The sequence below is a fragment of the Eleutherodactylus coqui genome, chromosome 6 (assembly GCF_035609145.1).
Source record: "Eleutherodactylus coqui strain aEleCoq1 chromosome 6, aEleCoq1.hap1, whole genome shotgun sequence".
NCBI classification, from domain to species: Eukaryota; Metazoa; Chordata; class Amphibia; order Anura; family Eleutherodactylidae; genus Eleutherodactylus; species Eleutherodactylus coqui.
Window position 1 is genome coordinate 41,682,676 of NC_089842.1, and position 26,656 is coordinate 41,709,331.

General features: G+C 44.2%; 1 protein-coding gene across 1 annotated transcript; it reads left to right on the top strand.

Annotated features, from left to right (window-relative positions):
- Positions 1-445: 445 nt before the first annotated feature.
- On the top strand, positions 446-25,531 carry LOC136632070 (sialate O-acetylesterase-like). The gene is made up of 10 exons (XM_066606674.1): positions 446-571; positions 6,144-6,305; positions 7,454-7,629; positions 7,714-7,852; positions 16,676-16,874; positions 20,098-20,210; positions 21,015-21,148; positions 21,227-21,381; positions 21,888-22,083; positions 22,168-25,531. The coding sequence occupies exons 1-10, from the start codon at positions 517-519 to the stop codon at positions 22,396-22,398; spliced, it is 1,560 nt and encodes a 519-aa protein (XP_066462771.1). The 5' UTR covers positions 446-516; the 3' UTR covers positions 22,399-25,531.
- The last annotated feature ends 1,125 nt before the right edge of the window (positions 25,532-26,656 follow it).

The window sequence follows — 26,656 nt, forward strand, 5'->3', positions numbered from 1 at the left end:
ATTTGGCACAAGCATTGATTGTGTCATAAATATGAAAAGTTAATAGGTCCCAACTCGATTATTCAATTCTAAGCACAAAAGAATTAGTGTCCAAATTTTATGTACGTAATCTAATTCTCTCACTTCCTGATGTCATTTTATATGAAGGAAACGTCGCATGGTTACCTCCACGTGGTGTTTTCTGGGTAACGCAGAGAACTATGCAAAATGGTGAACATATGTTTTTCCTCAGTATCTCTAAAGTAACCACGAATTCATAAGCTTTTCCGTGTGGACACCAGATAAACACCAGTACCAAATTAACTCGGGCGAAGCCGGGTATATCAGCTAGTTACTTATATCAGCGTTACAATCACACAGAGAAAGTTTCATTAGATTCCAACAACTCCCTCCAGGTGTGGGCTGGTATTTGGCAATGAGGGTGTAGTAATGCAGTGTCTAGGACGGTCTCCCCTGTTCAGGGACTCCACCTCCTATTATCCAGGCACTTCCTGGTGAAGCACCAGTATCGGTGACATGACGGCGACGCTGCTGCTGCTGCTGCAAGCTCTGCTGCTTCTCACAAGTGCAGGTACCGACCAGTCAATCAGCCTCCTGCGTGATACATTGTAGCAAGACTGCAGGATGTAGCATTACAGTAGATGGGGTGGATCTCCGGTGCCCTGTCACCCACACAGCACTAGATGCTGCATGTATCCATTCTTATAACACATGCAGCTATCAGGACATGCTGAGAGTTGTAGTTCCACGGCAGCTGGAGAACCGCAGTTTGCAGACCACTAATAAACCTTTACTACAGCAGGAAGTTGTTGCATAGGAACTTTCTGACAATTCTGTGTATTCTCATCATATTTGGAAAGGACATCATAGATGGTAAGCTCTTCTCCAGCAAGAAGTAAGGTGAATGGAAAGATTTTCACAGTCAAAGTCAGTTCATTTTTGGCTGGGAGAACTCCGCATCCACCCAGTCATTGTTTAGGAGAAGTCACAGCTTGAGATCTTATGACCGACCAGGAGGATCACATGATATCTGTTAACCCTTCCTGGTGCGGACTGACTAATGACTGCATAAAATAAGGCTGGGCAGGAACACATCCAAAAAATGGGTGGAATAAATGTGTGCAGGTTCGGCCGCATTCACACCGGCGAGTGTGAGATCAGTCGGAGATGTTGGACTGATATTACACTCTTACACCTGCAATTGTTTGTCTTATGCGATTCCGATGAGTTTTGTGAGAAAAGTACATTGCTGCACATGCATTTTTTTTTTTTTCGTTTTTTTTTTCATGCATATTGTTTCAATAGTAAAAAATAGAAAAAACTGCATCGCACGGGCATCTATATGCCAAAATCATGCAATTTTTTTTTCTGCCTCCCATAAGGAATAATGGGCAATTCTACGGCAGAATCAACTAAGCGCCTCAGCCAATCACAGGCAGCTCTCGCTGAATGAATGACAATCGAGAGACTGTTCACCGAAAATCGCGTGAACCGGTGCATAAATCTGCGGTTTGCGTGTCCGTTTACAGCTGCCCCTAGGCATTTGAAGTCATTTTAAAGAATTTATGCAAAGCGAGGGATTTCCGGGCTGCGGCATATCTTTTCGCTAGTACATCACACCCAGCCATGTGAATGAACGAGAAAATGCTAATTAAGCTTGGGACTTCATCACGTGGGGGCAACCTGTTAAAACGCATACGCTAGTGTAAAGGAACCCTCATGCAGGCATAAAAATCATTGTTAGCTCGTTCATTTATCGTTCGGTTGAAACAGCGCTCATTCAGTCCTTATCAGTCACTTCTACAGCACATATGAAGATCTGAACAGTTCTGAATGATTCTCGTTTTAACGAGCCCACAATCCCCTGCCTGTATGAAAAGGCTGCACAAGAGCGAGTGAGTTAGCAGTGATGTCACTCGTTCAGAGGAGAATTGGCTAATCTAAAAGGACCCTTACTGTACAGTGGGCCAGAAGAATGTAGTGTATCAGTATCATTAAAGGGGTTCTGTCATTAAAAAAAGAATTCTATACTCCCCTATTCCTCCCCCGGCAGTCTACTTACCTCATCTTTTCCTCACTGTTCTTCTCCTGTCTCCTTCAGTCCCTTCGGGTCACCTCGTCTCAGGCTGGCTGGTTCTTCTGCTTCTTGTGACGAAATGTCCATTCTCTGCAATCTTCTTTCTGCCGGGCAATGTATGCTACTTTACTAGTGACGCAGCGTTCACAGCCAAGCAGGGAGAGCCGAGCTATTGAAGAGACTGTGCATGTGTGCTGTCTCTGCAGTAGATAAGCATTCCTTCCTAGCCAGTGAACGCTATGTCACAGTGATGTAGCGTACATTGCTGGTCAGGAAGAACAATGCAAGGGATGCATGCTTAATAACAAGAAGAGGATCCAGACGGTTTGCGGTGAGGTGACCCGGGGGACTGGAGAAGATCAGCAAGGAGAAGATGCGGTAAGGAGTCTGCCTGGGGAGGAATAGGTGACTATAGAATTTTTTTTAAGACCCCTTAAAACTCAGCGTTCTTTACTTTTCCCCCTGTAACTTCCAAACTAAACCCAATCTCACATTTTCAAAGCCTTTTTCGTGTTCAGCATTCGAAAATTACGTAAGATTAGTTAGTCATGTCTCCGTTACAAAACCTCTGTTCAGCAAACATGTTCCCTTTAATCATTCAAGGTTAAGGCGACAAGGCTGGCACTACCGTACTCAAAAATACCATCAACAGCCGCACATTATGGGCAGATCTGTCAAGAAGAAAAAGTAATGTACATAAGGCCGGGTTCACATCTGGGTTGGAAGTTCCGTCAGAGATCCAGCACAAAATACCGGAAGAAATAGTGCTGCATACCGGACAGCTGAGCTGAAACCGATCGGACCCCATTATAGTCAATAGGGTTCATTTGGCGCTGTTTGGTTCCATCATAAAATGGAGCCGTTCAGCCAGGGCATTTGCCTTTTCTGCTCCCTGAATGGAGCTGGAAAACGGAACCCTCGAGCACAGATGTGAGAGCAGCCTAAGGGCACTCTTGCATTTTTTCCTGCGTATTACCCGCTCAGATTTTGCATGCTTAATATGCTGCAAAAAACTTTACATTATTTTCAATGGTCCCTCACACACAGCGCCCAAAATGCGCACCGTAAGGCCTCTTTCACATGAGCGCTGCAATTTTTGTCCGAATCGCGGACGAAAATTGCATGAATGAGAAAAAGCCGGTACCAAGTCCCGGCTAAATCTCATTCGTTCACACGGCAGGTGCGGTGTGTATATACACCTCAGCCCGGAATTCCTTTGGCCGGTATAAGTACTTCAAATGACTCAATACAGCCAGCTGACCTAGTGTAGCAGCGCTTCCCGCTGCTAAACTCCCTCCCCTCCCTTTGCCAGCAGCTCCCATAGGCTTGTATGGGAGCTGCCTGCTGATCGCGACCAAAAGATAGGGCAAGACCTATATTTTCTGGCCGCGTCAAAACATCAGCCAGCGTATTTTGCTGCCGGTGTCCTATATGCGACGGACATTCTTACACGGCAAATAATCTGCCGTGTGAATGAATGCATTGGAATCCAGTGCTTCACATGGTCACGATTAGCCACGTAAAAATAATCGTGTGAACAAGGCCTTTACTGCGTTTTTTACACAGTTTACTATGCCACCGGGAGCTGTAAAAACGCCAGCAAATGCACACAAAAACGCAGCTTTGCACACAGTAAAGGCACCGCATAAAAAAACGCAGTGTTTTTACATCCGTTTGTCTGAGAGTGGCCTGAAAAGTAATTGAACATGTCAGCTAGAGGCATTATATAATATAAATGATACAGCCTATGATTATTACACACGATATATAAAGATATTCCTGCCTAATTGGGCTAAAGTGCAAAGAAAAAATGCAATTTAGCCCAATTAGGCCGTAATATCCTTATATATCGTGTGCAGTAATGACAGGCTGGTATTTCTACATGAGGATATGAGGTAGATGTGATACATATTATAGAATGCTTGTTATTATTGGTATGTGTTTTGTTTGGTCTTTGACTTTTCTTCTTTGTTTGCTATTGTACCATTAATCTTGTTTCAAGTTACATTATCCAGGAAAGACCATTGTATGCCAAAAATATTATATCCTGAGGCCATTGTCACTAGAGAGCTCTGTGTACTGTGCGGATGACTTCTGTACAATACATGAGCTGGAAGACAGATTAGGAGACTAGTTACGGATTTTCTCTCATTCTGCAGATAGCGGCCTCATGTCCACGGGCGGATGTTTGTTGCTGAGTGTGAAGCAGGCATTCCGCTCCGGATCGCGCAGCAATGACCTTCCATAGCATGCTATGGAAAAATGATTTTTCATTCACTCGACCGGAAGGAAACCGATTGCAGTTTCTGCTCGCAAATAAAAAATTGCAGCATGCTCCGTTTTACTGCGGTTCCCGCATAGTCGGCTTCCATTGAAGTCAGTGGAAGCCGTCCAATCTGCGGCCCATCTGCAATTGACATGGCTGACGGGCTGTGGAGTCCGCAGGAAAACAGGAGTTTAAAGGAAAAACTGTACTGCGCCGGCCGGCACTTCCGCGCACATCCGCAGTGCAGAAAAAAGAAGACACAGACAGGTACGCAGGGTTGCCGGCTGCGGGCACGGGCTGGTTCCATGCGGGATTCCCCATGCGGAATCTATGTGTGTCTGTAGACATGAGGCCTATAGAGGATAATTATGTCAGCACAATGTAGTAAAGACCCTTTCAGACGGAACGATTATCCTTCAAAAGATATTTCAAATGTGTGAAAGCTAAATCGTTCGCTTTTTGTTCGTCATTCATTTTCTGTAGACATAAAAATCATGGGTGGCTCATTCACATATCATTCCGTTTTAATAACGCTCATGCATTCATTCTCAGTGACTTATACAGTGAATGTGAATGAATGTAAACGGACCCTAAATGAGGCCGCTCAACAATATATAGAAACTAATTGTAAAAGGGTATTCAAAAAATTTACTTTTATAAAAATCTAACTGATGGGGGGCTCACCAATGAGACCCCGCCAATTTCAAGAACAGATTTTCATGACCCCCTCTCCTCCTTACTGTGGACTTGCTGCAGTTCCGCAGTGAGGGGGAGATTTAAGTATTGTCTATCTCCAGTAGTCCAATTGATGATGAATGGAGTAGCAACATGTACTCTAGACCACCTCTCCATTCAGACTCCTCCTCACTGCCGGGGTGCAGTGAGCCCACAGTGAGGAGGAGAGGGGACATGGGACTCCCATTGTTGACATTAGTGGGGTCTGTGGTGAGACCATCATCAATCAGAGTTTTATCACCTATCCTTTGCATAGGTGTTAAAAGTCAATTTTGGGGATACCCCTTTAAACAATTTTTCTATTACTGTAAGTTGGAATATTTTGTGAAATAGGAGAGACCTCTGGACAGAATTTACAAAGAAATCCTGAGATCAGGCCGAGGGTTGGGTCTCGCAGAACACTTGCTGCCTTGATCATAATACACATCTTCAATACGAAGATTGGTTGGGGATACAATACTCTGAAAGGGAAAGATACTGAGTCAGATGGACGTTCTGCATCAGAGATCCCTCCTGGTTTGGGTTTTGTTGTATATTCTGTTTGATTCCTGTATGTACAGGAGGGGCTGATGGGGTGTTAGGTAGGTAGGTACATAGATAGAACCTCAAATGTATACATAGTGCCAGTAGCAGTAGCAGTAATGCAGTTTATATAGTCATCGTTGGCATATTTCTTGGCACTTGCAGCATGCTGTTACACCCTGTTTGATTACAGCCATTGACCCAAGAATTTTATTGAGGTTGTAACATCTGCCCTGATTTGCATCCTCCTCTTATTGCTTCAGTTTTAACTCTTTCAGTCCCATACTTCTTCACTTGGCATCAGGACGCCTCCTCGCACTGACATGCTTTTAATGGTGCAAGATGCATATAAAGATTAGGATAATTCCCTCTTATATTGCAGACCCCCTAGTTAAATATGTGTGTGTGGGGGGGTGCACTAGTTCTCTTGGGTAGTTCAGGATTTTGCTTCCTCGGAGTCAATGAGAAAAAAAAGTTCTACAATAAAGAAGTAGAGGACTACAAGGGGTGTTATTATAACATGATGCTTTGTGTTTGTTCCAGATGCCATATTCAGATTTGCATCCTATTATGGAGACCACATGGTTCTGCAGCAGAAGCCAGCCCGGGCAGTTGTATGGGGGTATGGAGAAGTGGGAGCCTCGGTGACGGTGACACTTCTGCAAGGAATGAATATCTTCTCAAAGACGGCAGTGAATGTCAATGGTAAATGTAAAAGGGCAATGGGCAAAGGTATAAGGTTGGTCATTGCTCTAGGCCTCCATTACAAGGCGACTTTTTGAAGTTCAGCTGTAAATAATACACATTAGATACAAAATGGGATTGTTCCGAGCAAGAGAAACCAAGTAATCTTGTAGATATGAAAGCTTTTAATGGCTAACAAAAATACACGATGTTATAGCGAGCTTTCCAACCTCTCAGGTTCTTCCTCAGGTATAATACATTCACTTAGACATTGTCTCTATTTCATCCACTGTCGATCACGGGTGAGATAGCTTACAGTACATCCAGGAATTCCATCCAGATACCTTTTCTGGGATTTCAGACATGAGCCACGATGGGACGCTGGACATAAATGGGAAACGCAGTGTGAATGTATCCCTACTGAAGTGCTGCAAGTGTTAAGCAACTTTCTAATATTTCAATTTCTCATAATGTTTAAGATCTCCATTGGTTATCAGTGAATGTAAACATTTCTTGTTTGCTTTCTGGAGCAAAAAAATTTTTTTCCAATTCCTAATTGCCCATAAACAGGATTTGTAACATTGTAGCAGTGTAATTAAGCTGGAGTACAGTTCTGAATGTATTACATTGTAATAAACTCCCAGCTGTGAACAGGGCTGGGAAAGGGCTTTTTAGAGCTTGAGGGAAGCGAAGTTCCCATTCAGTGACAGCAAGCAGTGATCTTGAAAATGGTTAGAAATTAAAACACAAAGTATATAAGAAATTTGCAGATATCTTCATTATACAATAAATAAAGGGTTGTTCCACAAAAAGATTGTATTCCCTATATAGAGGATAGGCGGAAATTAGCTAATCCGTGGAAGTCCAACCCCTGAAACCCCCACCGTTCACAAGAATGGGCTCCAAAAAGTCCCTGGATGAATGGAGACACATGCGCACTAGAATGTGCTTTAAATTGACTGTCTCCAGCAGTTCCATTTAAATAGAAGGAGCGGAGGTTCACATGTGTGACTATTGCTGTATTCATTAGGGGACCTTTGGGAACCCCGCTTCTTGTGCTTTTATATATATATATATATATATATATATATAGAGGATAACATCTTTTTGTGGGTGTTTTGCATGGGTGTACAAGACCCTTATATTTTGTCTTTCATGTTGACCCCCAGGTGATGTTGGTGTCTGGAAGGTGCTGCTGGACCCCATGGATTACGGGGGGCCTTATCACTTGATCGCTCAACACAGCTTCAAGCAAGAAATTCTTACTATCCACCTGGATGACATTCTATTCGGAGATGTTTGGGTTTGTGGGGGGCAGAGCAATATGGAGATGACCGTATCCCAGGTAGATGGATCCTAAAAAAACAATTATCAGCCACCTCCTTGATCTCTCTGCATCTTCACTTTCAGTTCATTTTCTGTTCTTCAGATTTTCAATGCCAGTCAGGAGCTGGCACGAGCCGCCGATTACCCATACGTCCGGCTGTTCACCACCTCACTGGTGGCATCTAAAATAGAACTACTAGACCTTGCCAATGTGGATTTGGAGTGGTCAGTCCCAAATAAGGGTAAGCATCTTCTCGTTCAACTATAAGTGCCATGTTAATGTTAGCAGGACAATGAGATTGTAAGAGTGCTTTCACACGTGTGTTAGGGATTCCGCTTTCCTGCTCCACTTGGGGAGCAGGAAAGGGGAATCCCTGCAGCTGAATGGTTCTGTCTCTGGACGGAACCGAAAAGCGCTGGATGGACCCCATTGACTTTAATGGGGTCTGTCCACTTTTCGCCCAGCTGCCTGACTTTTGGACGGAAGAAAAAGTGCTGCATGCCTCTGAATGGGGGTTTCAACTCGGATGTGAGACCACCCTAAGAGGGTCCAGTTTTGTGTAAATAAGGCTTAATTATTGTAATTAAATGTTCTGTAACTTTATAGTATGCTGTACATTTAATTGCCTCACCATATCATACCTCTCTGCTTGCTATCTGTTTACATCGGAAGTCTGAAAACTCCTGATGACCTAAATTGTTACAGTTTTTTCAGGTGTACACGATCCTCTGTGAGCCATTCTCTCATCTCACTCTCTTTCTTCTGTCTTGCTCTCTGCTCACTTGCTCTTCATTCTCCTTTCTTCTGCTCTCTTCTCTTCTACTTTTTCTTCTTCTCATCGCTTTTTTTTCTACTTCTACTTCTCTCTTTTCTATTTCTCGGGTCTTTTTTTTTTTTTTCTTCCCCTTTCTCTCTCTATAGCTCTCTCTGTTGTCCTCATAGTTTCTTACACCGCCTCAGTGCAGGTAAAATGTATCAGTCTGGACTCCATATAAACTTCCATATGATTGTGATCTGGATTATGGTTTTCTCCAGCAGGTTTCGGGGTATTTTGTAGCTTCCAAATTGTATAGTGTGCACACATCATCGACCAGATCAGACACAAGCTATCAGTCTCATATCCAATATGGCTCTGGAGAGAAACACCCAGACAGCCCCTTTTATTGCAAGACATAACACCTGCCCTTTAATGGGCGTGCAACAGATTACATCAGTAACATATAGGATTCTCATTTGTCGGATCATATAGAATCCCCCACCCCTCTCCGAAGTCCACTGTGTGTCTCATTTGTCCTTTGTTCTATTACTTTCAGTTTTTGACCGCATGTATCTCTTTGTTGCAGAAGTTAGTATGGAGAAGTTTCTGTGTGGGGGATGGGAAAGGACTGGGGAAACTCTCAGTATTGAATACAAGCAATAACATATAACACTGTGATTTAACTCTTTCCTTATGCAGCAGAGTTCCACATTAGGCTGAAGTCACAAAACACACATAATACGTCTAGTTTAGTACAAATCGATAGATATTTTACACTGACTAATCATCATGTCTATTACAATCCCCCCTTAAAATGTCTATCCTCTAACTCTCTATCTAATTTTCACACTTCTCTGCGCGTGAGCCTATAACTGGAGCGCGTTGAAGGTTCGTTTTAGGGTCTTCAAGGGGGTGTAGGACTTGTCCACTCCTTCTGGGGATGCATCCAGCGAACTCATTGTGGAAGTAGCTTTTCCAGCATCAGTTTCACAGGTCACTCTGAAACAGGGGATAACACAGCAGACTAGAACAGAAAAGGTAATCATCAATTCACATACAACAGCGACGCCCGTCTGTGCCAGGATCCTTTACCACCCGCTCATCCATGGCGAGTGCTGGTCCCAAAAGTTAGCTCTTTTTAGTTAGTGCGGTCAGCTTCTTAATGGCAACTGCGTCTTTAACTGCGGGTCAGTGTCGTCTGGGATATAGGTACAACAAGTCTCCCCTATCATCTTACAGACACTCCCCTTTTTAGCTAAAGTCATATCTAAGGCCATTCTATTTTGAAAAGTCATAGTCGATGTAGGTCCTATTGGTCGACTAGTCCCTATAAGGCGTCTCTAGTATAATTTATAAACCGCTGCTAATTATAATAAACATAATTAATCCAGTCAACATTTATTTACCATAATGATCAGGAAAATAGACTCGAATCTAGTTTTAACTTGGTCTCTATTTTTTTAAACTCGTCAGGTACCCCCCTTGGCTATCCTATGAGGTCAATGTACACGTGTAGCTCAAAACTACCACCAGGGGTCTCTCTTCTCGCTCTAGTATAATGTTACAATACTAGTAGCGTGCACAGGTACGCACGGCCTGGGACTCCCTAATCTTCACCCACACCAATGTCCCTCCTGGAGATAGTCCTAATGGTGAACACGTCCAGGTCGCCTCACCCTGACCCTACACTACCTAGTGACAAGACTGGAAGGAACCGCCGTACCTATGCGGAAAACAAGGATAGACCAACATGACAGGATAACCACAAAACACAGACTGAGTTGGATCGAGATAAATTAACTATTGGGGGTAACCTCATTATCCTCAATGTTGTCTGACAGGATGTGGAGGAGCATAAGGGCTTTACTAAGGCACACTCCCCTGTCCAATTACCCTCCAGGCGGGTCCTCTACCTCATGTCTCCACAAAGCCAGTAAACGTCTCCTAAGGACTGGACCTGATTCTGCATCCATTCCCCTCCTATCGTACCGTAGGAGGAGCAATACCCATTGGTGAGTTCCCCAAAAATCTCCCTCCACCCTGCCTATTTGCCTGGCAGGTGTAGTTTCCAGGGTAGTCAGTAATACTCTCTCCGATGTAAAACACTTAAGTAGTTATAGAGTATTCCTTCTTTCACTTCTCACGGACAGTGTAATTAGCGGAAATGTTCGTTAAGAGACTAATAAACCACTCTTCAGCATCTACAGGGAGATTTAGGGGGACCATCCCCGAGTATGGTCGGGCACTACCGCAGGCGCAACAGTTAGACTTGTTGCTCCTGTTAGCATTGTACCTCATCAACTCCAACCAGAGATTCTGGTCAGAGTAGCCAGTCGCTACTGTCAAGGTGTCCTCAAAAGGTAGGGTCGGCTATGATCATCATGTTCGTCAAGGTCTTTATCTTACGGCGGAGGGGGTTAATTATGGGCAAGGGACTAAGTGAAGGCTTCCATTCGGGTGCATCTACCATATCCCTTATTTTAAACTTCCCTAAGGGATCTGTCCTCCCGTACCGGTTTGTCCCCAGACTGTAAGTCCCCCCCCCCCCCCCGGGCTTGGGATCTCCCATGGTTAATGTAAAAACCGCATTAAAACCAAGCAACATACTAAGTTCAGCCTTCCAATACCTGCTGTCCTTATTATTCTCAAGGAGGGTTATACGACTAATTAGGGATTTCCCGCTCTCATCTTTCTTATTTAAGGCACTTCGCGGTTTATAGGACCAGTCTATTCCTGTGTTACATCCCACTAATCCCCAATAACGGCAGTCTTCTCCCCAGACGTTATCAGTGGCGCAAACATATTGTATTCCCCGGGTATGTAAGTCATATAACCAGCTGGACTGAGCTAAATCTGGCCTGCGGTGGGATCTTGCGCCTAGACACGGGACCACAGTACAATAGTCGAAGGAATATGCGGCTACTTGAGCATTGAACGAGTTATACCAGAAGGTAACCATACCCTCATATTCTTCCGACTAAGGATTCCAGTTGCCACCCTCCTCTCTCACTAGCCCTAACCAGAGTAATGTCTTTGGCACAACTAAGACTGGTCTCCCGGATCTGAAGCTTTCTTACAGTATGAAGCATGGATCCATGTAAGTCTTTCGGCTAGTTTCACAGCTGTGGCAGTAGTCAGAAGCACCTGGTAGGGGCCATCAAATCGGGGCTCAAGAGGGTGCTTCCTGAGGAACTTCTTGACGCACACCCAATCCCCAGGCTGCAAGATGTGTCCCAGTGTCTGCCTCTGAGTCTGGAAGAGAACACCTGTGCATAGGCTTTGGTTAGTTCTTTAACAACGGAAATCACATACTTAGTCAACACATCAGATTGTAATTGTAACTACTGAGGATAGTAACGACCTAGCCTTGGGGCTAGCCCAAACAATCTCGTAGGGAGATAATGTATGATCCCCCCTGGGTTCATATCTAACACTGTATAGGGCTATTGGATGGCAGTCTTTCCAAAGTGGCGTCATTTTTAAGTATCTTACTTTTTAGCGTGCCACTACGTCTCTCCACCTTTCCACTACTCTAAAAATGGTAGAGTATGTAAAAGGCCTGGGATACACCCAGAGCAGACATGACATGTTACATTCACCTGCGAAGTTTATACCTCTGTCTGACTCTGAATCACTTCTGGTACCCCATATTCACAGTTTACCTCATTCATGAGCTTCTTTGCGGTTACCTACTTGTTTGCCTTGGTAACAGGGTCAGCCTCCAACCTGCAAAGACATCAACAACAACAAGCACGTATTCATACTTCCCAACAAGTGGGAGCTGAACGTAGTCAATTTGCAATTCCTGAAATGGGTAGAGTGGTCCCGGCAAGTGTGATGTGGCAAATATACTTCTGCCCTGTCTCACCCATGGCATAGATCATGCTAAACTGGACAAATGATGCAGCAGCTACAGAGAACTCCAGAAGTCGCCCATCCTCTTTCAAGCGTCGTCGTCATTGCTGCTTTACTAGGTGGGTCTTTCCGTCCATCAGCTGGGCCATCATGGGATACAGGAACTGTGGTGGGCAAGTGCTGTTGACTGTTCACCATACACGGTCCTGTTTCTGCTGCTCCCATATTAGTCCATTTATTCTTTCCTTCCTTGCTGGCTTGTAACTGTAAAAGTCTTTAGCATATCAAAGTCCAAATTTTTGTCAATGTCCAAAGTTTTTACCACTGACTCATGCTGTCAGTATCTTTTCTTCTTTCTTACACGGCTTGAGGGTCACTGCCTTTGCTATGCTGTCAGCGAGGGTGTCGTCCCTCGCCTCTCCAGTGTAGGAATCGGTGCGAACTCTCAACTTTGTCAGGTAGAAGTAGGGCCTTCCATGAGACTCTGCACCGCTGCACCATTCTCAATTGGTTGTCCTGCTTAAGGTAAAAACTGTCTGGCCTTCCATATTGGGCCGTAATCATGAGCTATGCCAAATGCATACCAGGAGTCAGTGTAAAGGATTGCCGTCTTACCTCTCGCCACTCTACTCGCCTCAGTGAGGGCCTTCAGTTCCGCTTCTTGTGCTGAGACATGCGGAGGCAGAGCTTCTGCTTCTAGGACATCTTGTTGTGTGACCACTGCATATCCGATGTGGAGTCATCAATCCTCACCCTGGTACCATCTGCAAAAAGCTGAACATATGCATTATCAACAGAGGTTCCGGTAACTGTTTGCATACCTGCAGTTTCTTACTGTATTAGTACTAAATAATCGTGTTGATGTTCTATTTCACATGGCACGGAATCTTGTTATCTTATTCCATTTATTTATTTATTTATTTAAACCCAATAGCTGATCTACAACACCTAGATCATCTATGACCCAGATCACCTATGCCTCCCCCCTTTTGAACCGGAATACTCAATGGAAAAAAAAGTAATTGCGTTCAAACTAGTACAAGTTAAAAAAGGAAACCAAGAGGCACAAAAACAAGCACTTTGTAGGTCAAGGTGACATTGTATGCAGCGAAGTCTGAGCAAAAATCTCCTTAAAAAAAATGTTTTCCCTTCAGGTCGCAATTAGCATTTTTTAACACAAGGGGGCGCAACACAAGTAAAATTTTACGTCACCCAGTGTAATAGTATTTCAAGGAACGTCCAGCGTTTAACTTTCACTCTCCTGTCGGAATATAATTATAGCTTCAGTGTAGACTGACACTAGAATATACAAAAGACTTAAGGAAAAAACTAAAGAATACGGATGAATTAACATCCTACTCTGGGCAATTCAGTCCCTCTTTCTTCACATAAAAAGTAAAATTACTTCATCAAATTGCGTGAAAAAGTTTGCTGGGTGACTATAGGGAAATTATTCCATCTGTAGGAGCCTTCCATAACATCATCTGTCTGAGTATCCATTGGAGAAGCGGGCAGTGGAAAACAGAGCCCCTGGGAACATGAGAGAGCGTCCCCTGTCATGTATTCCTGGCCTCTGTCCCCCATGCATCAACTCCAATCTTCCATACACTATAAACCAGCTTAGTCATCTACTATGTCCCAAGCTGCATCTTCACAAAGGTTTATTTCCCTGAACTTATCACGCATCCAAAGTGGCCACATCTTGGAGTGTAACAAAGTCTGGTCAAACAAACCTTACTTCAGACAATCATGATGAATCTCTTTCCTACGTTATACTACCTCCTAGCAAAAACTAGCACCTAACACCTTTCTTTCTGCTGGGTTTCCTGCTCATCTTCTGAAAACTTTCTACAGTCTATCTTACCATACTCATTTCTGCTTATCTGTCCATAACCCGACATTTCTTTCTGCAACTTTTCCTGGTCCTTTCCCATTGTTCAGTAAACTCTGCTCCCTCCCCTTCAGCAACCAAATCACAAGCTCTATGGCCTTTGTCCCTGCTCACTTTGCTCCCCATTCTCTAAACAACCTGCGTCTATGCCTAACCTTCTCAATCTACTCAACTCTATTCTACCTACCAAGTCTATCCTATCCGAAGTTTCTGGACACAGTAGTGTTCCTCTTGTAAAATCTGCTTTCTTCAAATCCTTCCAATATAACCTCTCTTTCCCACTCAGATCACAATGCACATTAACGCTACAAAACACAAGACAAAAGGAACAGAAGGGTTAATTGGGAAATGCTTTCAGTGGCTTAACTTCAGTCCACTCTCTTATCAGCAACCCTCCCCCAATAATAAACACTGCACATTCTTTCTATAATACCGAACAGACAGGATTACTGTAGAATACCCACAACGGCTCAAGGTATATATGTCACCCTCTACTAGTAATCCCCAACAGCACTCCCTGCACACAGTCTGGACAGGACATTTAGCTATACACAGAGACTGTTGATTATTTTCAATGACCAAAACCTCAACAATATCCTGGAGACGTCGGCCGTCACAAAGCACGGCTATAATTCTCCGTGTATATACATTTCCACATATGAGAACATAACACGCTCAATCATACAGGTAAATATGCGTATCATAAATTTTCCTAACCTCACACTAGTTTACCTAGGAGTAAGTGTCTCTCCGGCGTGTTCCCTCAGACTTAAACAGCCAAGTCCGCCCTTCTGACACATTAACCCTCACAGAATTTGTCTCTTGGTCTTGTATACACAATTTTTAACCGTCTATACATAGCATACAAAATACCCCTTAGGCAGGTTAAAACGGTGGTCTTTTTTCCGAGTAGAAAGAACTATATTACCTGCCTTTCATTGATTTATCACTCTGGATCAGAAACAGGCAGATTAGCAGTCAGAATTCAGCTCACATCGGTAGATTTTACATAAAGCAATCTGACCGTGTTCTGTAGATTTTCGGGCCCCTGAGTTCTGCGTGCTATCTGCCGATCTCTGTATTTTTCCAGAATGAAAGAAATCAAAATCTCTACTCGGGCCCACCCAGAAGGACGCCACTGATCTGGATTATGGTTTTCTCCAGCAGGTTTCGGGGTATTTTGTAGCTTCCAAATTGTATAGTGTGCACACATCATCGACCAGATCAGACACAAGCTTTCAGTCTCATATCCAAAATGGCTCTGGAGAGAAACACCCAGACAGCCCCTTTTATTGCAAGACATAACACCTGCCCTTTAATGGGCGTGCAACAGATTACATCAGTAACATATAGGATTCTCATTTGTCGGATCATATAGAATCCCCCACCCCTCTCCAAAGTCCACTGTGTGTCTCATTTGTCCTTTGTTCTATTACTTTCAGTTTTTGACCGCATGTATCTCTTTGTTGCAGAAGTTAGTATGGAGAAGTTTCTGTGTGGGGGATGGGAAAGGACTGGGGAAACAGTCAGTATTGAATACAAGCAATAACATATAACACTGTGATTTAACTCTTTCCTTATGCAGCAGAGTTCCACATTAGGCTGAAGTCACAAAACACACATAATACGTCTAGTTTAGTACAAATCAATAGACATTTTACACTGACTAATCATCATGTCTATCACAATTGCCTACACTGGATACAATTGTAACAAAATCAGCTGTGTGCTAAGCATTAGGTCTGCGCAGGCTTTCAGCCTATGAATGCAAACAAGAATGTCACTAATTACTGTCAGAAAGCAGAGGTTTTGAAAATAGTGTTGAAAATTAAGGGGCGGTGGATGAGGGCGAGGAAGGGGGGGGGGATTTATCATCAGGGGAATTGTTGATGCCACTTTTTTCCTGGAGTACTTGTTACCCTCCTCCAGTTGGGGCAATTTCAGCAAATCGAACAAATGAAAGCAAACAAATCTACCAGCATTCAAAGGTGTCGCAAAAATATGCAGAAGAAGGGGTTTAAGCCAAATAGATATAACTGCCATGCGTTAGGTGCAGCAAGAACCCCCAACTACCCCTTTCCAGGTCCCTGAATTATAGAAAAAGCGTAGTGCGTTTTGCTTCGCTGTTTCCGCAGTTCCTAATCACTTCAATGGGAACTATGGAAACAGTGCTGCTCTGAAGCTCTCACTGTGTTCGTAGTTACGGCCAGGTTGCTGGTAACTATAACAGCGGTTTCCCATCTCGGCTATGAAAAGCTGCAATGAGAATACCCCTTTTAATTCTGTCTAAAAGCCCGACTCACCAAATCCCACCCTCTTCTCTAGATATTTGAAAAGTGAAACAATAGGTGCAACATCTGTTCTTTTTGGCGCAAATCAATAGTAAAATTTGCCTACATTGATTTGCGCCAAAAAGATGCAACTTCACCATAATTCTGGCACAACACCAATAGCGAATGTGTCCCAAAGTGTATTAAAAAGTTGCATAAGACTGAATTGGTGCTTTATGAATTTGCAGTGTTTTATCCAGTTGTCATAATAACATAAGTTTTTGTGGACAGAAAACCTTGGACATGGTGAATTCACATATTTTTCTGCGGTCTGCTGGCTCTTTGGACGACATTTGGCACGAAGGTTGAAGTATCCAATAGGACTGGTGGAATCCTCGTGGGGAGGGACTCCTGTTGAAGCTTGGTCATCAAAAACAGCGCTGTCAAAATGTGGGCTGTCCAAGACCCCTGAGGAGATAATCCAGAGGAGGTGACTGATGAGTATGGGACGGCCTTCATTTAGTTACGCTTTACTGTACATTGCTGTGGAATTTCGGAGTCAAATCTGTAACTGCAATTTTACAGCGTATCTGCGATGTGTGAACTAACCTAAAAGCCTCGTTCACATGAGCGTTTTTATGTGGCGATGAAACGTCATCTGAAAATCGTGACCACATGAAGAATTACATAGTAACATAGTTCGTAAGGCCGAATGAAGACAATGTCCATCTAGTCCAGCCTATCTTCCTGTGTTGTTGATCCAGAGGAAGGCAAAAAAAACCAACAGCAGAAGCCAATTAGCGCTTTTGGGGAAAAAATTCCTTCCCGACTCCCTATTGGCAATCAGACTGTTCCCTGGATCAACCTCTAATAGTTCCTACCTGCCTGTATACCCGGATTAACAATTACCCTAAGATTTATAACCTATAATATCCTTCCTCTCCAGAAAGACATCAAGTCCCCTTTTAAACTCCTCTATGGATTTTGCCATTGGATTCCAATAAATTCATTCACAAGGAAGCTTTTCAGGCGCGTGTAAAATAACACATTGTTAAATTGTCAAATTGCCAACCGTTTTTACTCGTCGATTTTTCATGCTGCGTCTAAAGATAGGTCTTAACCTATCATTTGATGAAAAACGCTAGAGGCTCGCATAGACTCCTACGGGAGCTGGAAAAAAGGGGGGGGGGGAGTTTACCTGCGCTCGGGAAAGAAGACAGGTTACTCTATTTAAGCATTAGAAGTCATTATGAGGATTTCTGCCGACCGACAGAATTCCACGCTGCAGCGTATTTTTCCCGCAATATGCCCATGTGAGTGGACGAGAAGACGCTAATTAATCTCGGGACTCGATCGCGACTATTCTTTATTGATGCAATTTTCAGCCACGATGCGCCACAAATCAAGACGGAATAATGGCGTATTTAGTTTACAAAATCTGCTCTTATGATCTGATTACAACCAGGTGCTGTACCTTTAAAGGTAAATTAATAGATTCTTATATTCGTTTGTACTATGTAATATATCTTATTAGAGAAAATGACCATTTCATCACTTATCAGCCACTTCATCACCTGTACGTCCTCCAATGGGCCCTCCTCCTAATGTAGTTACCTCTCCATGAGCCTCTGTCAATGCTGGCAGCAGAAAGATGATCGCTCAAAAATCGCTCAAACGACAGTTTGAGTGATAGTCTTGAGAGATCATCTTTGCATAGTCTATAGTAGCTAACTAGCTACTAAAGAGCTATGCAGGTGGAGCAGGACACCACAGCTATCACTGGGCGAACAATACAGCTGTTTAGCATAAGCAAACAGCTGCATTGTTCTCTATGCTTACAGCTCCCACTCCGCTGTGAACTACCAGCAGGACACAAGCTGTAAGAATCTTATCAGCGCTGCCGACTGTGATAACAGCCTGCGCCACTGATAAGAGTTCATCACTCAATTGAAGAAAACTAGAATTGAGCAAGGAATGAATTGTGCACAAAAACTGTACAATGTCCGTGCATTTAGACGCAACGGTTATTGCTCAAAAGACAACTATGAGCGAATTTTGAGCGATAAATGTTGTGCCTGAATGGTTCTTTAACCATTTTTGTTTCCCTGTTCTAAAAAAAACGGAATTAAACATTTCCTTTTTTTCCCCCATTTATTTCACTAGGTTTTCAAAAACAAAATGGAAAGATTTCCTTTTATGTCCATTTGCATCAGTTCTGTTTCATTTCCGTTTTTTTAAATGGAGCAAATAGCGCAGTAACAATGTTTGTATGTCTCTCAGTCACCATATATTTGGACATAACAAAAGTCTGATTAGGAAACGTAACCCAAATTGACATAAAAGACGCCACGAGCGTGTGCATAATGCCTGATACCTCTGTGTATACAAATGACACAAGCGCATATATATAAAGCGCAAAGTCACGCCAGGTTCTTACATGTTTAAAAAAAATATATAAACTGCACTGTGCCAGCCACAGCCTGGGGGTCACACCCGCTCCACCAGTTCGTGCCCAAAGTTTAATGTTCGGGACATGCTAGTAAAGCCTAAGGTCAGCTGACCCGCAGCCCTATTTCTTTCCATTTTGCTCAAACCAAAAAAAAAAAGCTTTCCCCCCATTGGATTGGAGATGATAAGCTGGGTACGGACATGACAACGTACTTTCCCTCTCTTTTTAAAAAGGTCTCCGTATTCTTTCCCGAATTTGCCCTAGGCTGTCCTTAATCTGCCCCTCAGGGTGAAGTCACACGAACGTATATCAGCTCGGTTTTCACGCCGAGCCGATATACGTTGTCCTCGTGTGCAGGGGGGGGGGGAGGATGGAAGAGCCAAGTGCAGGCGTAAAAACCGAGCCGATATACGTTCGTGTGACTTCACCCTCAGTCTGAAGGACTGCAGATGCTCTCTCTCCCCCTCCTTCTCCTCTCTATTCTAACTGATGATCCACTTGAGCTACTGTAATTTATTGCAAGGCAGGAGAGGAAGGGGGTGCTGAACATACTTAAGGATGGACAGTGGAAATCACTAGAATTGCAGGCTAAAGACAGGGAAAGCAGGAAGAAACAGTCAGCTCCGCAGAAGACCCCAGCTGGTGGGCCTCTGCAGCTTTCTCTGCTGTTAGCACTGATAGAGTTTCAAGTAGAGGTAGTTCCATTAGGAGGAGGGCCCACCAGAGAACCTACCTGCCCCAGTACCTGCAGAGTGAGAAAGAGACAGACAGAGATGCTGCTGAAGGCTCTGGTAAGTTTTGACCTCAGTGCTGAATTCATATTTACACTGTTCAGTACTGTATAATGTCCTCCATGCTGCTGCTTCTCAGTATACAATACAGTTAACATACAGTAGGGTCGCATGATCTCCTGTTCTCTCTGTACTGTATATGGAAACATCACAGCAGCTAGTCTTCACCCACCAGCTCAGGGAAAACTGAGAATTGGAGATGGAGCCTGGAAAGGGAAAAACTAGTGAAGAATGCTATATAATAGCCAGAATTACTGTTACTCCTCTTGTACACACGGCAACTTATTCTGAAGAGTCATCAACAGGTATGCTTTAAATGTAACTACATCATCAGCCAGCCGTGACAGAACTCCCGTTGTGTATCTTTTTCGATATAAGGAATCATTGGGATTGAGGGACGATTACATAAACTGTAATTTAATGCAAGGAAAAGTCCTAGCTGAGGCTAAACACTTCCAACTGTGTTCCTACAGGCGTTATAACACCATGTATGCAGTAGCTGGTCCGTGTGAATACTCCGTGCTGTGGAACGCCATGATCCATCCCCTCCTCAACATGACCATAAAGGGAGCCATATGGTATCAAGGTGCAAAGTAGTCCAATTCATCTCAAATGCACTACACCCCAACTTAAAGGGGTTGTCTGATTACCAGACAATATCCGGTAATCAGACAACTCCTTTGTCTGTCAATTTGGTAGCGCTCACTGTACTAAAATAAGAAACTGAGCAGTATTAACCCCGGTGTCTGTTGTGACAGCTGACATCACCGGAATAATCACTGTAGCCAATCGGAGGCTGCAGCGTCACCGCTGGTTCTCCTGCGATCGGCTCTCACGTCCTGGGTGCCATGATGTCAGGAGCACCGAATGGTGATGCTGCAGCTTCTAATTGGCTACAGCGGTCATCTAACTTCCAGTGACATCAGCTGGCACAGCAGACACTGGCACCACGTTGTGGCATCGGATCCCAGTAGTAGAGGAGAGGTAAGTTCTGTTTTGTTAATTATTTTACTACAGTGAGCGCTATTAAAGGGATGTCAGATGGTATCCGGAAATCCACTTTAATTAGTACATCTGGCACACCCCACACACCTCTCTAATCCATCTGATCTGCATCGCACACCTCTCTGCTACATACCAAATACTGTTTTGCTACATCTGATGGGTACTACATACCTCTCTCTTCCATGTAACTCACTGCTCACCTGTTGCACTGTGCACACCTCTGCTCCAGCTAACAAATGGCATGCACTACTCTGCTACATCTGTTATACGCTGCACACCTCTCTGCTTCATCTCATAGATGCTGCACACCATTCTGCTCCATCTGTCCACCCCATCTAATAGACATTACTGATGCATTGTGACCCCAATGGTGTCTTGTATTTAGGGGAGGCGAATGCTGATTTAAATACAGATCTCTACAATTGTACTTTCCCGGCTCTTATCCAGGACTGGAGGCGATCCTTCCATGAGGGGTCCCTGGGGCAAACAGACCTCACCTTCCCATTTGGATTTGTGCAGGTAATGCCATTTGACAGGTGGAGATTGTGGAGGAGGGGCGCACTATAGAGCTGAGCTTTATGTTCTGGTTCTCTACAGCTCAGCACATGGCAGAAAAACAAACCAAACGACAACTTCCCAGAAATCAGATGGCATCAAACAGCCGACTACGGCTATGCCCCGAACCCCAAGATGCCCAATACATTCATGGCTGTTGCTATGGATCTTGTGGATGAGCAGTCTCCGTATGGTTGGTAAGACTACAAAAACATGACTATTTGTACTATATAAACCTTCTGTACCCCAAGTGTCAGCATGTCCTTACCCCCCCCCCCCCCACTCAAGTGTCAGGGTGTCCCTGTTCCCCCAAGTGTTGGCATGTCCTTGTCTTGTCCCCCTCAAGTGTCAGTGTATACTTGTCCTGTCTCCCCAAAGTTTACTTGTGCAATTATTCCCCCCTTCCCTTTCCAAGTGTCAGAGTGTCCTTGACCTTGTCTACCCATATTTCGGTGGATCCTTGTTCTGTTTTGCCAAAGTATCAGTGTGCCCCTGTCCTGTCCCGCCAGGTGTCAGTGTGCCATTTTTCTGTCCCCCTCCCCCTCCCCAGGTAACCTTGTGCTCTTGTCCTGTCCCCCCTATTGGTCAGTGTGTCCTTGTCCTTTCACCCCATTGGTCAGAGTGTTATTGCTCTGTCCCCGTGTTCTGTACCCCTGTATATCTTATACTATATATAACTGTATGTTGTTCCCTTGCCCCTCAGCATTCACCCACGGGATAAGCAGACTGTGGCGTACAGACTGTATCTGGGGGCACGAGCCGTCGCATACGGTGATCGGCGCGTCACTTTCCAGGGTCCTTTCCCAGTCTCGATTGACATCTATTACGCCTATTCATACATGAACATAACCTACAACCAGGAGCTGCTCATCACTTACCCCTGTGACAACATATTCGAGGTGAGAAAACCGAACCGCGAGCCTCGCAGCCCCACACTTGTCCCCTCCCAGTTATTATAACGGGGGTATTCATTTTTCCGACAGGTATTTTGCAGCGCTGGAGCCGACATGTACGGAGAACAGGACTACTTCTGGGTCTCGGCTGCAGTGGAGTTGGTGTCCTCTAAAGTAGTCACAGTCTCGTTCAAAGGATGCAGCCACATCTCTGCGGTGCGGTACGCCTGGTCTGACTGGCCCTGCGACTACAAGCAGTGTCCAATATACAGCGTCCACCGGAGGCTCCCGGCGCCACTCTTCATCAAGTACTTCAAATGACACCAATTTTTTTTTTTTGAGTTTTGGTGAAAGAAACCGTCCGGTGATATTTTTTGATTCTTGAATGTGTAATTTGCCAAATAATGAAATCCTCAGGGAATCCGCTGGAAGGTGCGCCGGGTGCACGGGATGATAAATATGCAATGTGCTAACAATTCTACTAGAATAGCTTGAATGGACTCTTTAACAGGCCGCCATTTTGTGGGCGGGTCCTTTTATGGCACTTACTGCGGTATTCTGCTGCTGTGGTGATCGTTGCTTTTTTTTTATCAGGCAATGTAAAAAATTGTGCAGGATGAAGCGTAGACAGCCGATCGCTGGCAATGTATTACAAATGTAGTGTGTCACTGCCACTTGTACTTGATTATTAAAAGGTTGATTGAATAAATAAATGGCTGCGCCAAACGGGTGAGTGATTGGATGGGAGGGTCATGTGATCTGTTCGCGTGTATCACACATACAGTAACATTTGTGTTATACTTTTAGGCCGGATTCACACGAGGACATGCGTATTTGTGCGCGCATTTGCACAGCGTCTTTGCAGAATGGGCGTTGAGTATTTGCGTATGCAACTGCGTCTTTGACTCTACTCTTTTCGTGAGCAAATACGCACGATTAGCACGCGCAAAAAAATACACACAAGATGCTCTCTTGGCCATGGAAATGGCCAATTATTTTAAAGACTTCCATATGTTCTCTTTCCCTGTAGAAATGCGCAGGAAGATAAAACATGCTGCCTATTTTTTTCGCCCGACCACAATGCGCACGCACATGTGAACGAACCCATTGATATCAATTTTCTGTGCACTGTGAAAACCCAACCTTGTACTCGCATAGGAGCTGTGCGCACAATACGGAAGGAATTAGTGTTTTGTTTTCTTTGACATGAATTGAAATAATGAAAAACGTGAGACGAGCGTCTGCGTGTCCTTTTAATGAATGGAGGAAGCCGAAGATTATCTGTTCAACTCTTCATTCAGTGATCTCGAAGTTGCGCCGTTCCTTCCTGAAAATAAAATTTTATTATCTTTAGGCGCCGACAGTGGAGTGGCTGGCAATAGACGGTAAGAATACCCTGTCTGACGTCTTCCTACATTCTGATTGAAACTTGTACAGCTCAAATGCCAGAAGACGTCCGACAGGGTATTCTTACCGTCTATTGCCAGCCACTCCACTGTCGGAGCCTCTCTGGCGCACACACACTGGCTTTAGCCAGCAGATGGCACCCTTGTACAACAGCAAAAAGAGAAAGCCTTTTAGGAAACCCTGAAATCAAAATTGGATTGGAAAGGGTTAACTCTTGTAGTCACCTTGAGGCGACCTTCCCACATGGGGGACTTCATAAGCGACTTTACACCAGAATTCTGCACAGACGCGTATTGCGCGGCGAATTCATTGACCCATGTCCATGAGCGTGCAGACACTGCGAGTCGTTACGCACGAGACCTAGATCATAGCACGTATCACGCAGCGTAAGCCCTATACATTTATTCAGGCAGCATATGAAACGCCATCCATTCACAATACATTGCGGATGGGCGGCGGTGTCATACACATCACTGTTCTGTCTGTCTGCGGGTTTTATACAGATGGGACACGTAGAAAATTTGCATGCAACTTGTTTAAACGATGACTGCGATTTTATTGGGTGTTTTTGTTCTCAAGGGTTTTTTGCTCGCCTTTTTATTTTTTTTTATTTTTATTTTTTTATACACAGAAGCACAAAAAGTGAGAAAAAATGCCACGACGCAAAACATTTCTGAATGATGGCATATGTTGCTCCAATTCTTTTTAGAACTCGACAGTCTTGCATTGTGCCGAACTTGCAAAAGTGGCGCACGGACTTGTGAATTTGGTACAATTTATGCCGCACCAAAAATAGCAAAGATTTTCCAAAAATGTGCCAATTTTACGTATAGCAATGCTGCTTGTGTCAAAAATGCGCCGATTTGCATCACAAAAAAATTCAATTCTGCTTTATGTACTAATATTAAAAAAATTAGACAGTGGTGTAAGACCTCTTCCACGCGGGCGACGGCAATATTGGCGCTCCAAAACACTGCGATATCGCAGCTTGGTACACGCGATTTTGTAGCGTCAGTGATGCTTTTTTTTGTGAACAAATCCGCCATAAAATCAAGCGATTTTCTTACCAGAAAGTGAAGAGGACTTCCTAATGTTAAAATCACATTGCATCGCACGAAAATCGCAAGTTCGTGTGATACGATAAACACGGAGGCTCCATAGGAAAACACGGGCTACAAAAAAAAAAAATCGTAAATCACGTCTGTATAGAGCGTGCCACGATTTTGTATTCTCGCAATGTAGTAGCCTACGAAGCATCGCTAATGTAAAGGAACCCACTGGAAAGCATAGGCTTCAAATACATGAGATTCGTAGCGCTGTCGCATCGCGAGAAAATCGTGCGATTTTCTAGCCCATGTGAAAGCGGTCTAATTACGGATATGAACACAAAAACATTTAAAAAAACACCCCATGTAGTTTATTATCTAGCAGGCCTTAATAGGCTTAAATACAGGGCAGGCCTGGCATCGCACCCCATGATCACATTGTGGAGGACTGATGGGGCGAAGGAAGGAGACCCCCTCCATTTAACGGCTTAAATGCTGCAGTCAGCAGTGATCGTGGCATCTAAGTGGTTTAACTTCGTGCAAGGGTGTTATCTGTGAATACAGCTCAAACCTGCCATGTGTGGGCGCCCCCTAGTGACAGCAATTACATCTACAGGGGTTAAAAATGCTGCAAAACGCTGTGTGAATCCGGCCTGATTGAAATGTTCTGGGATTCTGACTAAGGCCGGTGACAGATGAGCATATTCCCGCAATACTGATGAGCATGCCGGCCTGACCGCCGGTCTCCTGACCTCAACTCTGAGCATCGTAGGAATCTCTGATGCTTGGAGTTTGGGTCAGGATCCCCACGGTCAGGCCGGGATATTCATCCGTATTACTGGCGCATAAATGGGACCGGGATCCCCTCATCTGACACCGCCCTTAAGCTCCACAGCGACTGTCACATATAGCCTAGCTATACTGTACAGTGACTGTTCACAGTTTTGTACCATGTCCTGGATAATAAAAATAAATCTTGTTATTTGTATAGTGCCAACTTATTCCGCGGTGCTTTCAAGTAATTTATTTATTTATTTGCTGGTTTAGGATCTGTGATGACGTCACCATCATGTGATCAGGGATGGAACTAAGAGCCAGTTGATTGCATGATGGTGACATCATCACAGGTCCTGTTGGCACGCAGCTGCTGTCAGGTTATGCAGGTTTTATGCTTTAGGACCTGCGATGACATCACCATGTGATCAGGGCGGAGCATGTAACGCACTCACTCACGGACAAGTGGTCGTTAGCACTTTGACTCCTGCGTTCACCTCTACCTGTCACTGCAGGGGTTGCGAGTCTTTCTGCAATGAGACCTCCGCGATCAGCAGGTTATCCCCTTTCCAGTATAACTTGTATTTGTGGTACAACCCCTTTAAGGTGAATTTCCATAAATAGCTATTAAACCTCAAAATAAGCTGTAAGGGCTTGTTGACATCTGAGTCTGGAGGTTCTATAGTCCTGCTTCATGCAGGGAGCTGGAAAACAGGATCACCTGGCTGAACAAATCCCTCTTATGGCGGAACTGAATGGCGCCGAATAGATCCTATTGAGTATAATGAGGTCCGCTGCGCTCCGTTCAGCCATCCAGCATTTAACTGGACAAAAAAGTCCTCCCTGCCAGACTCTTTTAGGTTAAAAGGGTACTTGTCATCACATTTGAGCCATATAAGCTGAGTGTACAACCGGTTCCCTTTAATGACCAATTAATGGAAAATATTTTTAAAGGGACCCAGTCATTATATTCTTCCTATAGACAGAGATGTAGCTGCTTTAAGATACATGACTGCCCTTATTGTAAGGGGTTCTATGCTCTGGCTCATATTGGTGGGAACTAACTAGGACCCCTTTCCTCGCTCGTGTCCTGATTAGAGATGAGCAAGCACCAAAATGCTCGGCTGCTCGTTACTCGAGACGAATTTTCCGCGATGCTCGAGGGTTCATTTCGAGTAACGAACCCCATTGAAGTCAATGGGCGACCCGAGCATTTTTGTATATCGCCGATGCTCGCTAAGGTTTTCATTTGTGAAAATCGGGGCAATTCAAGAAAGTGATGGGAACGACACAGCAACGGATAGGGCAGGCGAGGGGCTACATGTTGGGCTGCATCTCAAGTTCCCAGGCCC

What these genes read in the sequence shown, in the direction of transcription:
- LOC136632070 (XM_066606674.1), top strand. Translation starts at nt 517, where the DNA reads ATGACGGCGACGCTGCTGCTGCTGCTGCAAGCTCTGCTGCTTCTCACA. An exon ending in GTGGTCAGTCCCAAATAAGG is followed by an intron (nt 7,853 to 16,675) that starts GTAAGCATCTTC and finishes TTTTGTGGACAG; the next exon opens with AAAACCTTGGACATGGTGAA. An exon ending in TCCCATTTGGATTTGTGCAG is followed by an intron (nt 21,149 to 21,226) that starts GTAATGCCATTT and finishes GGTTCTCTACAG; the next exon opens with CTCAGCACATGGCAGAAAAA.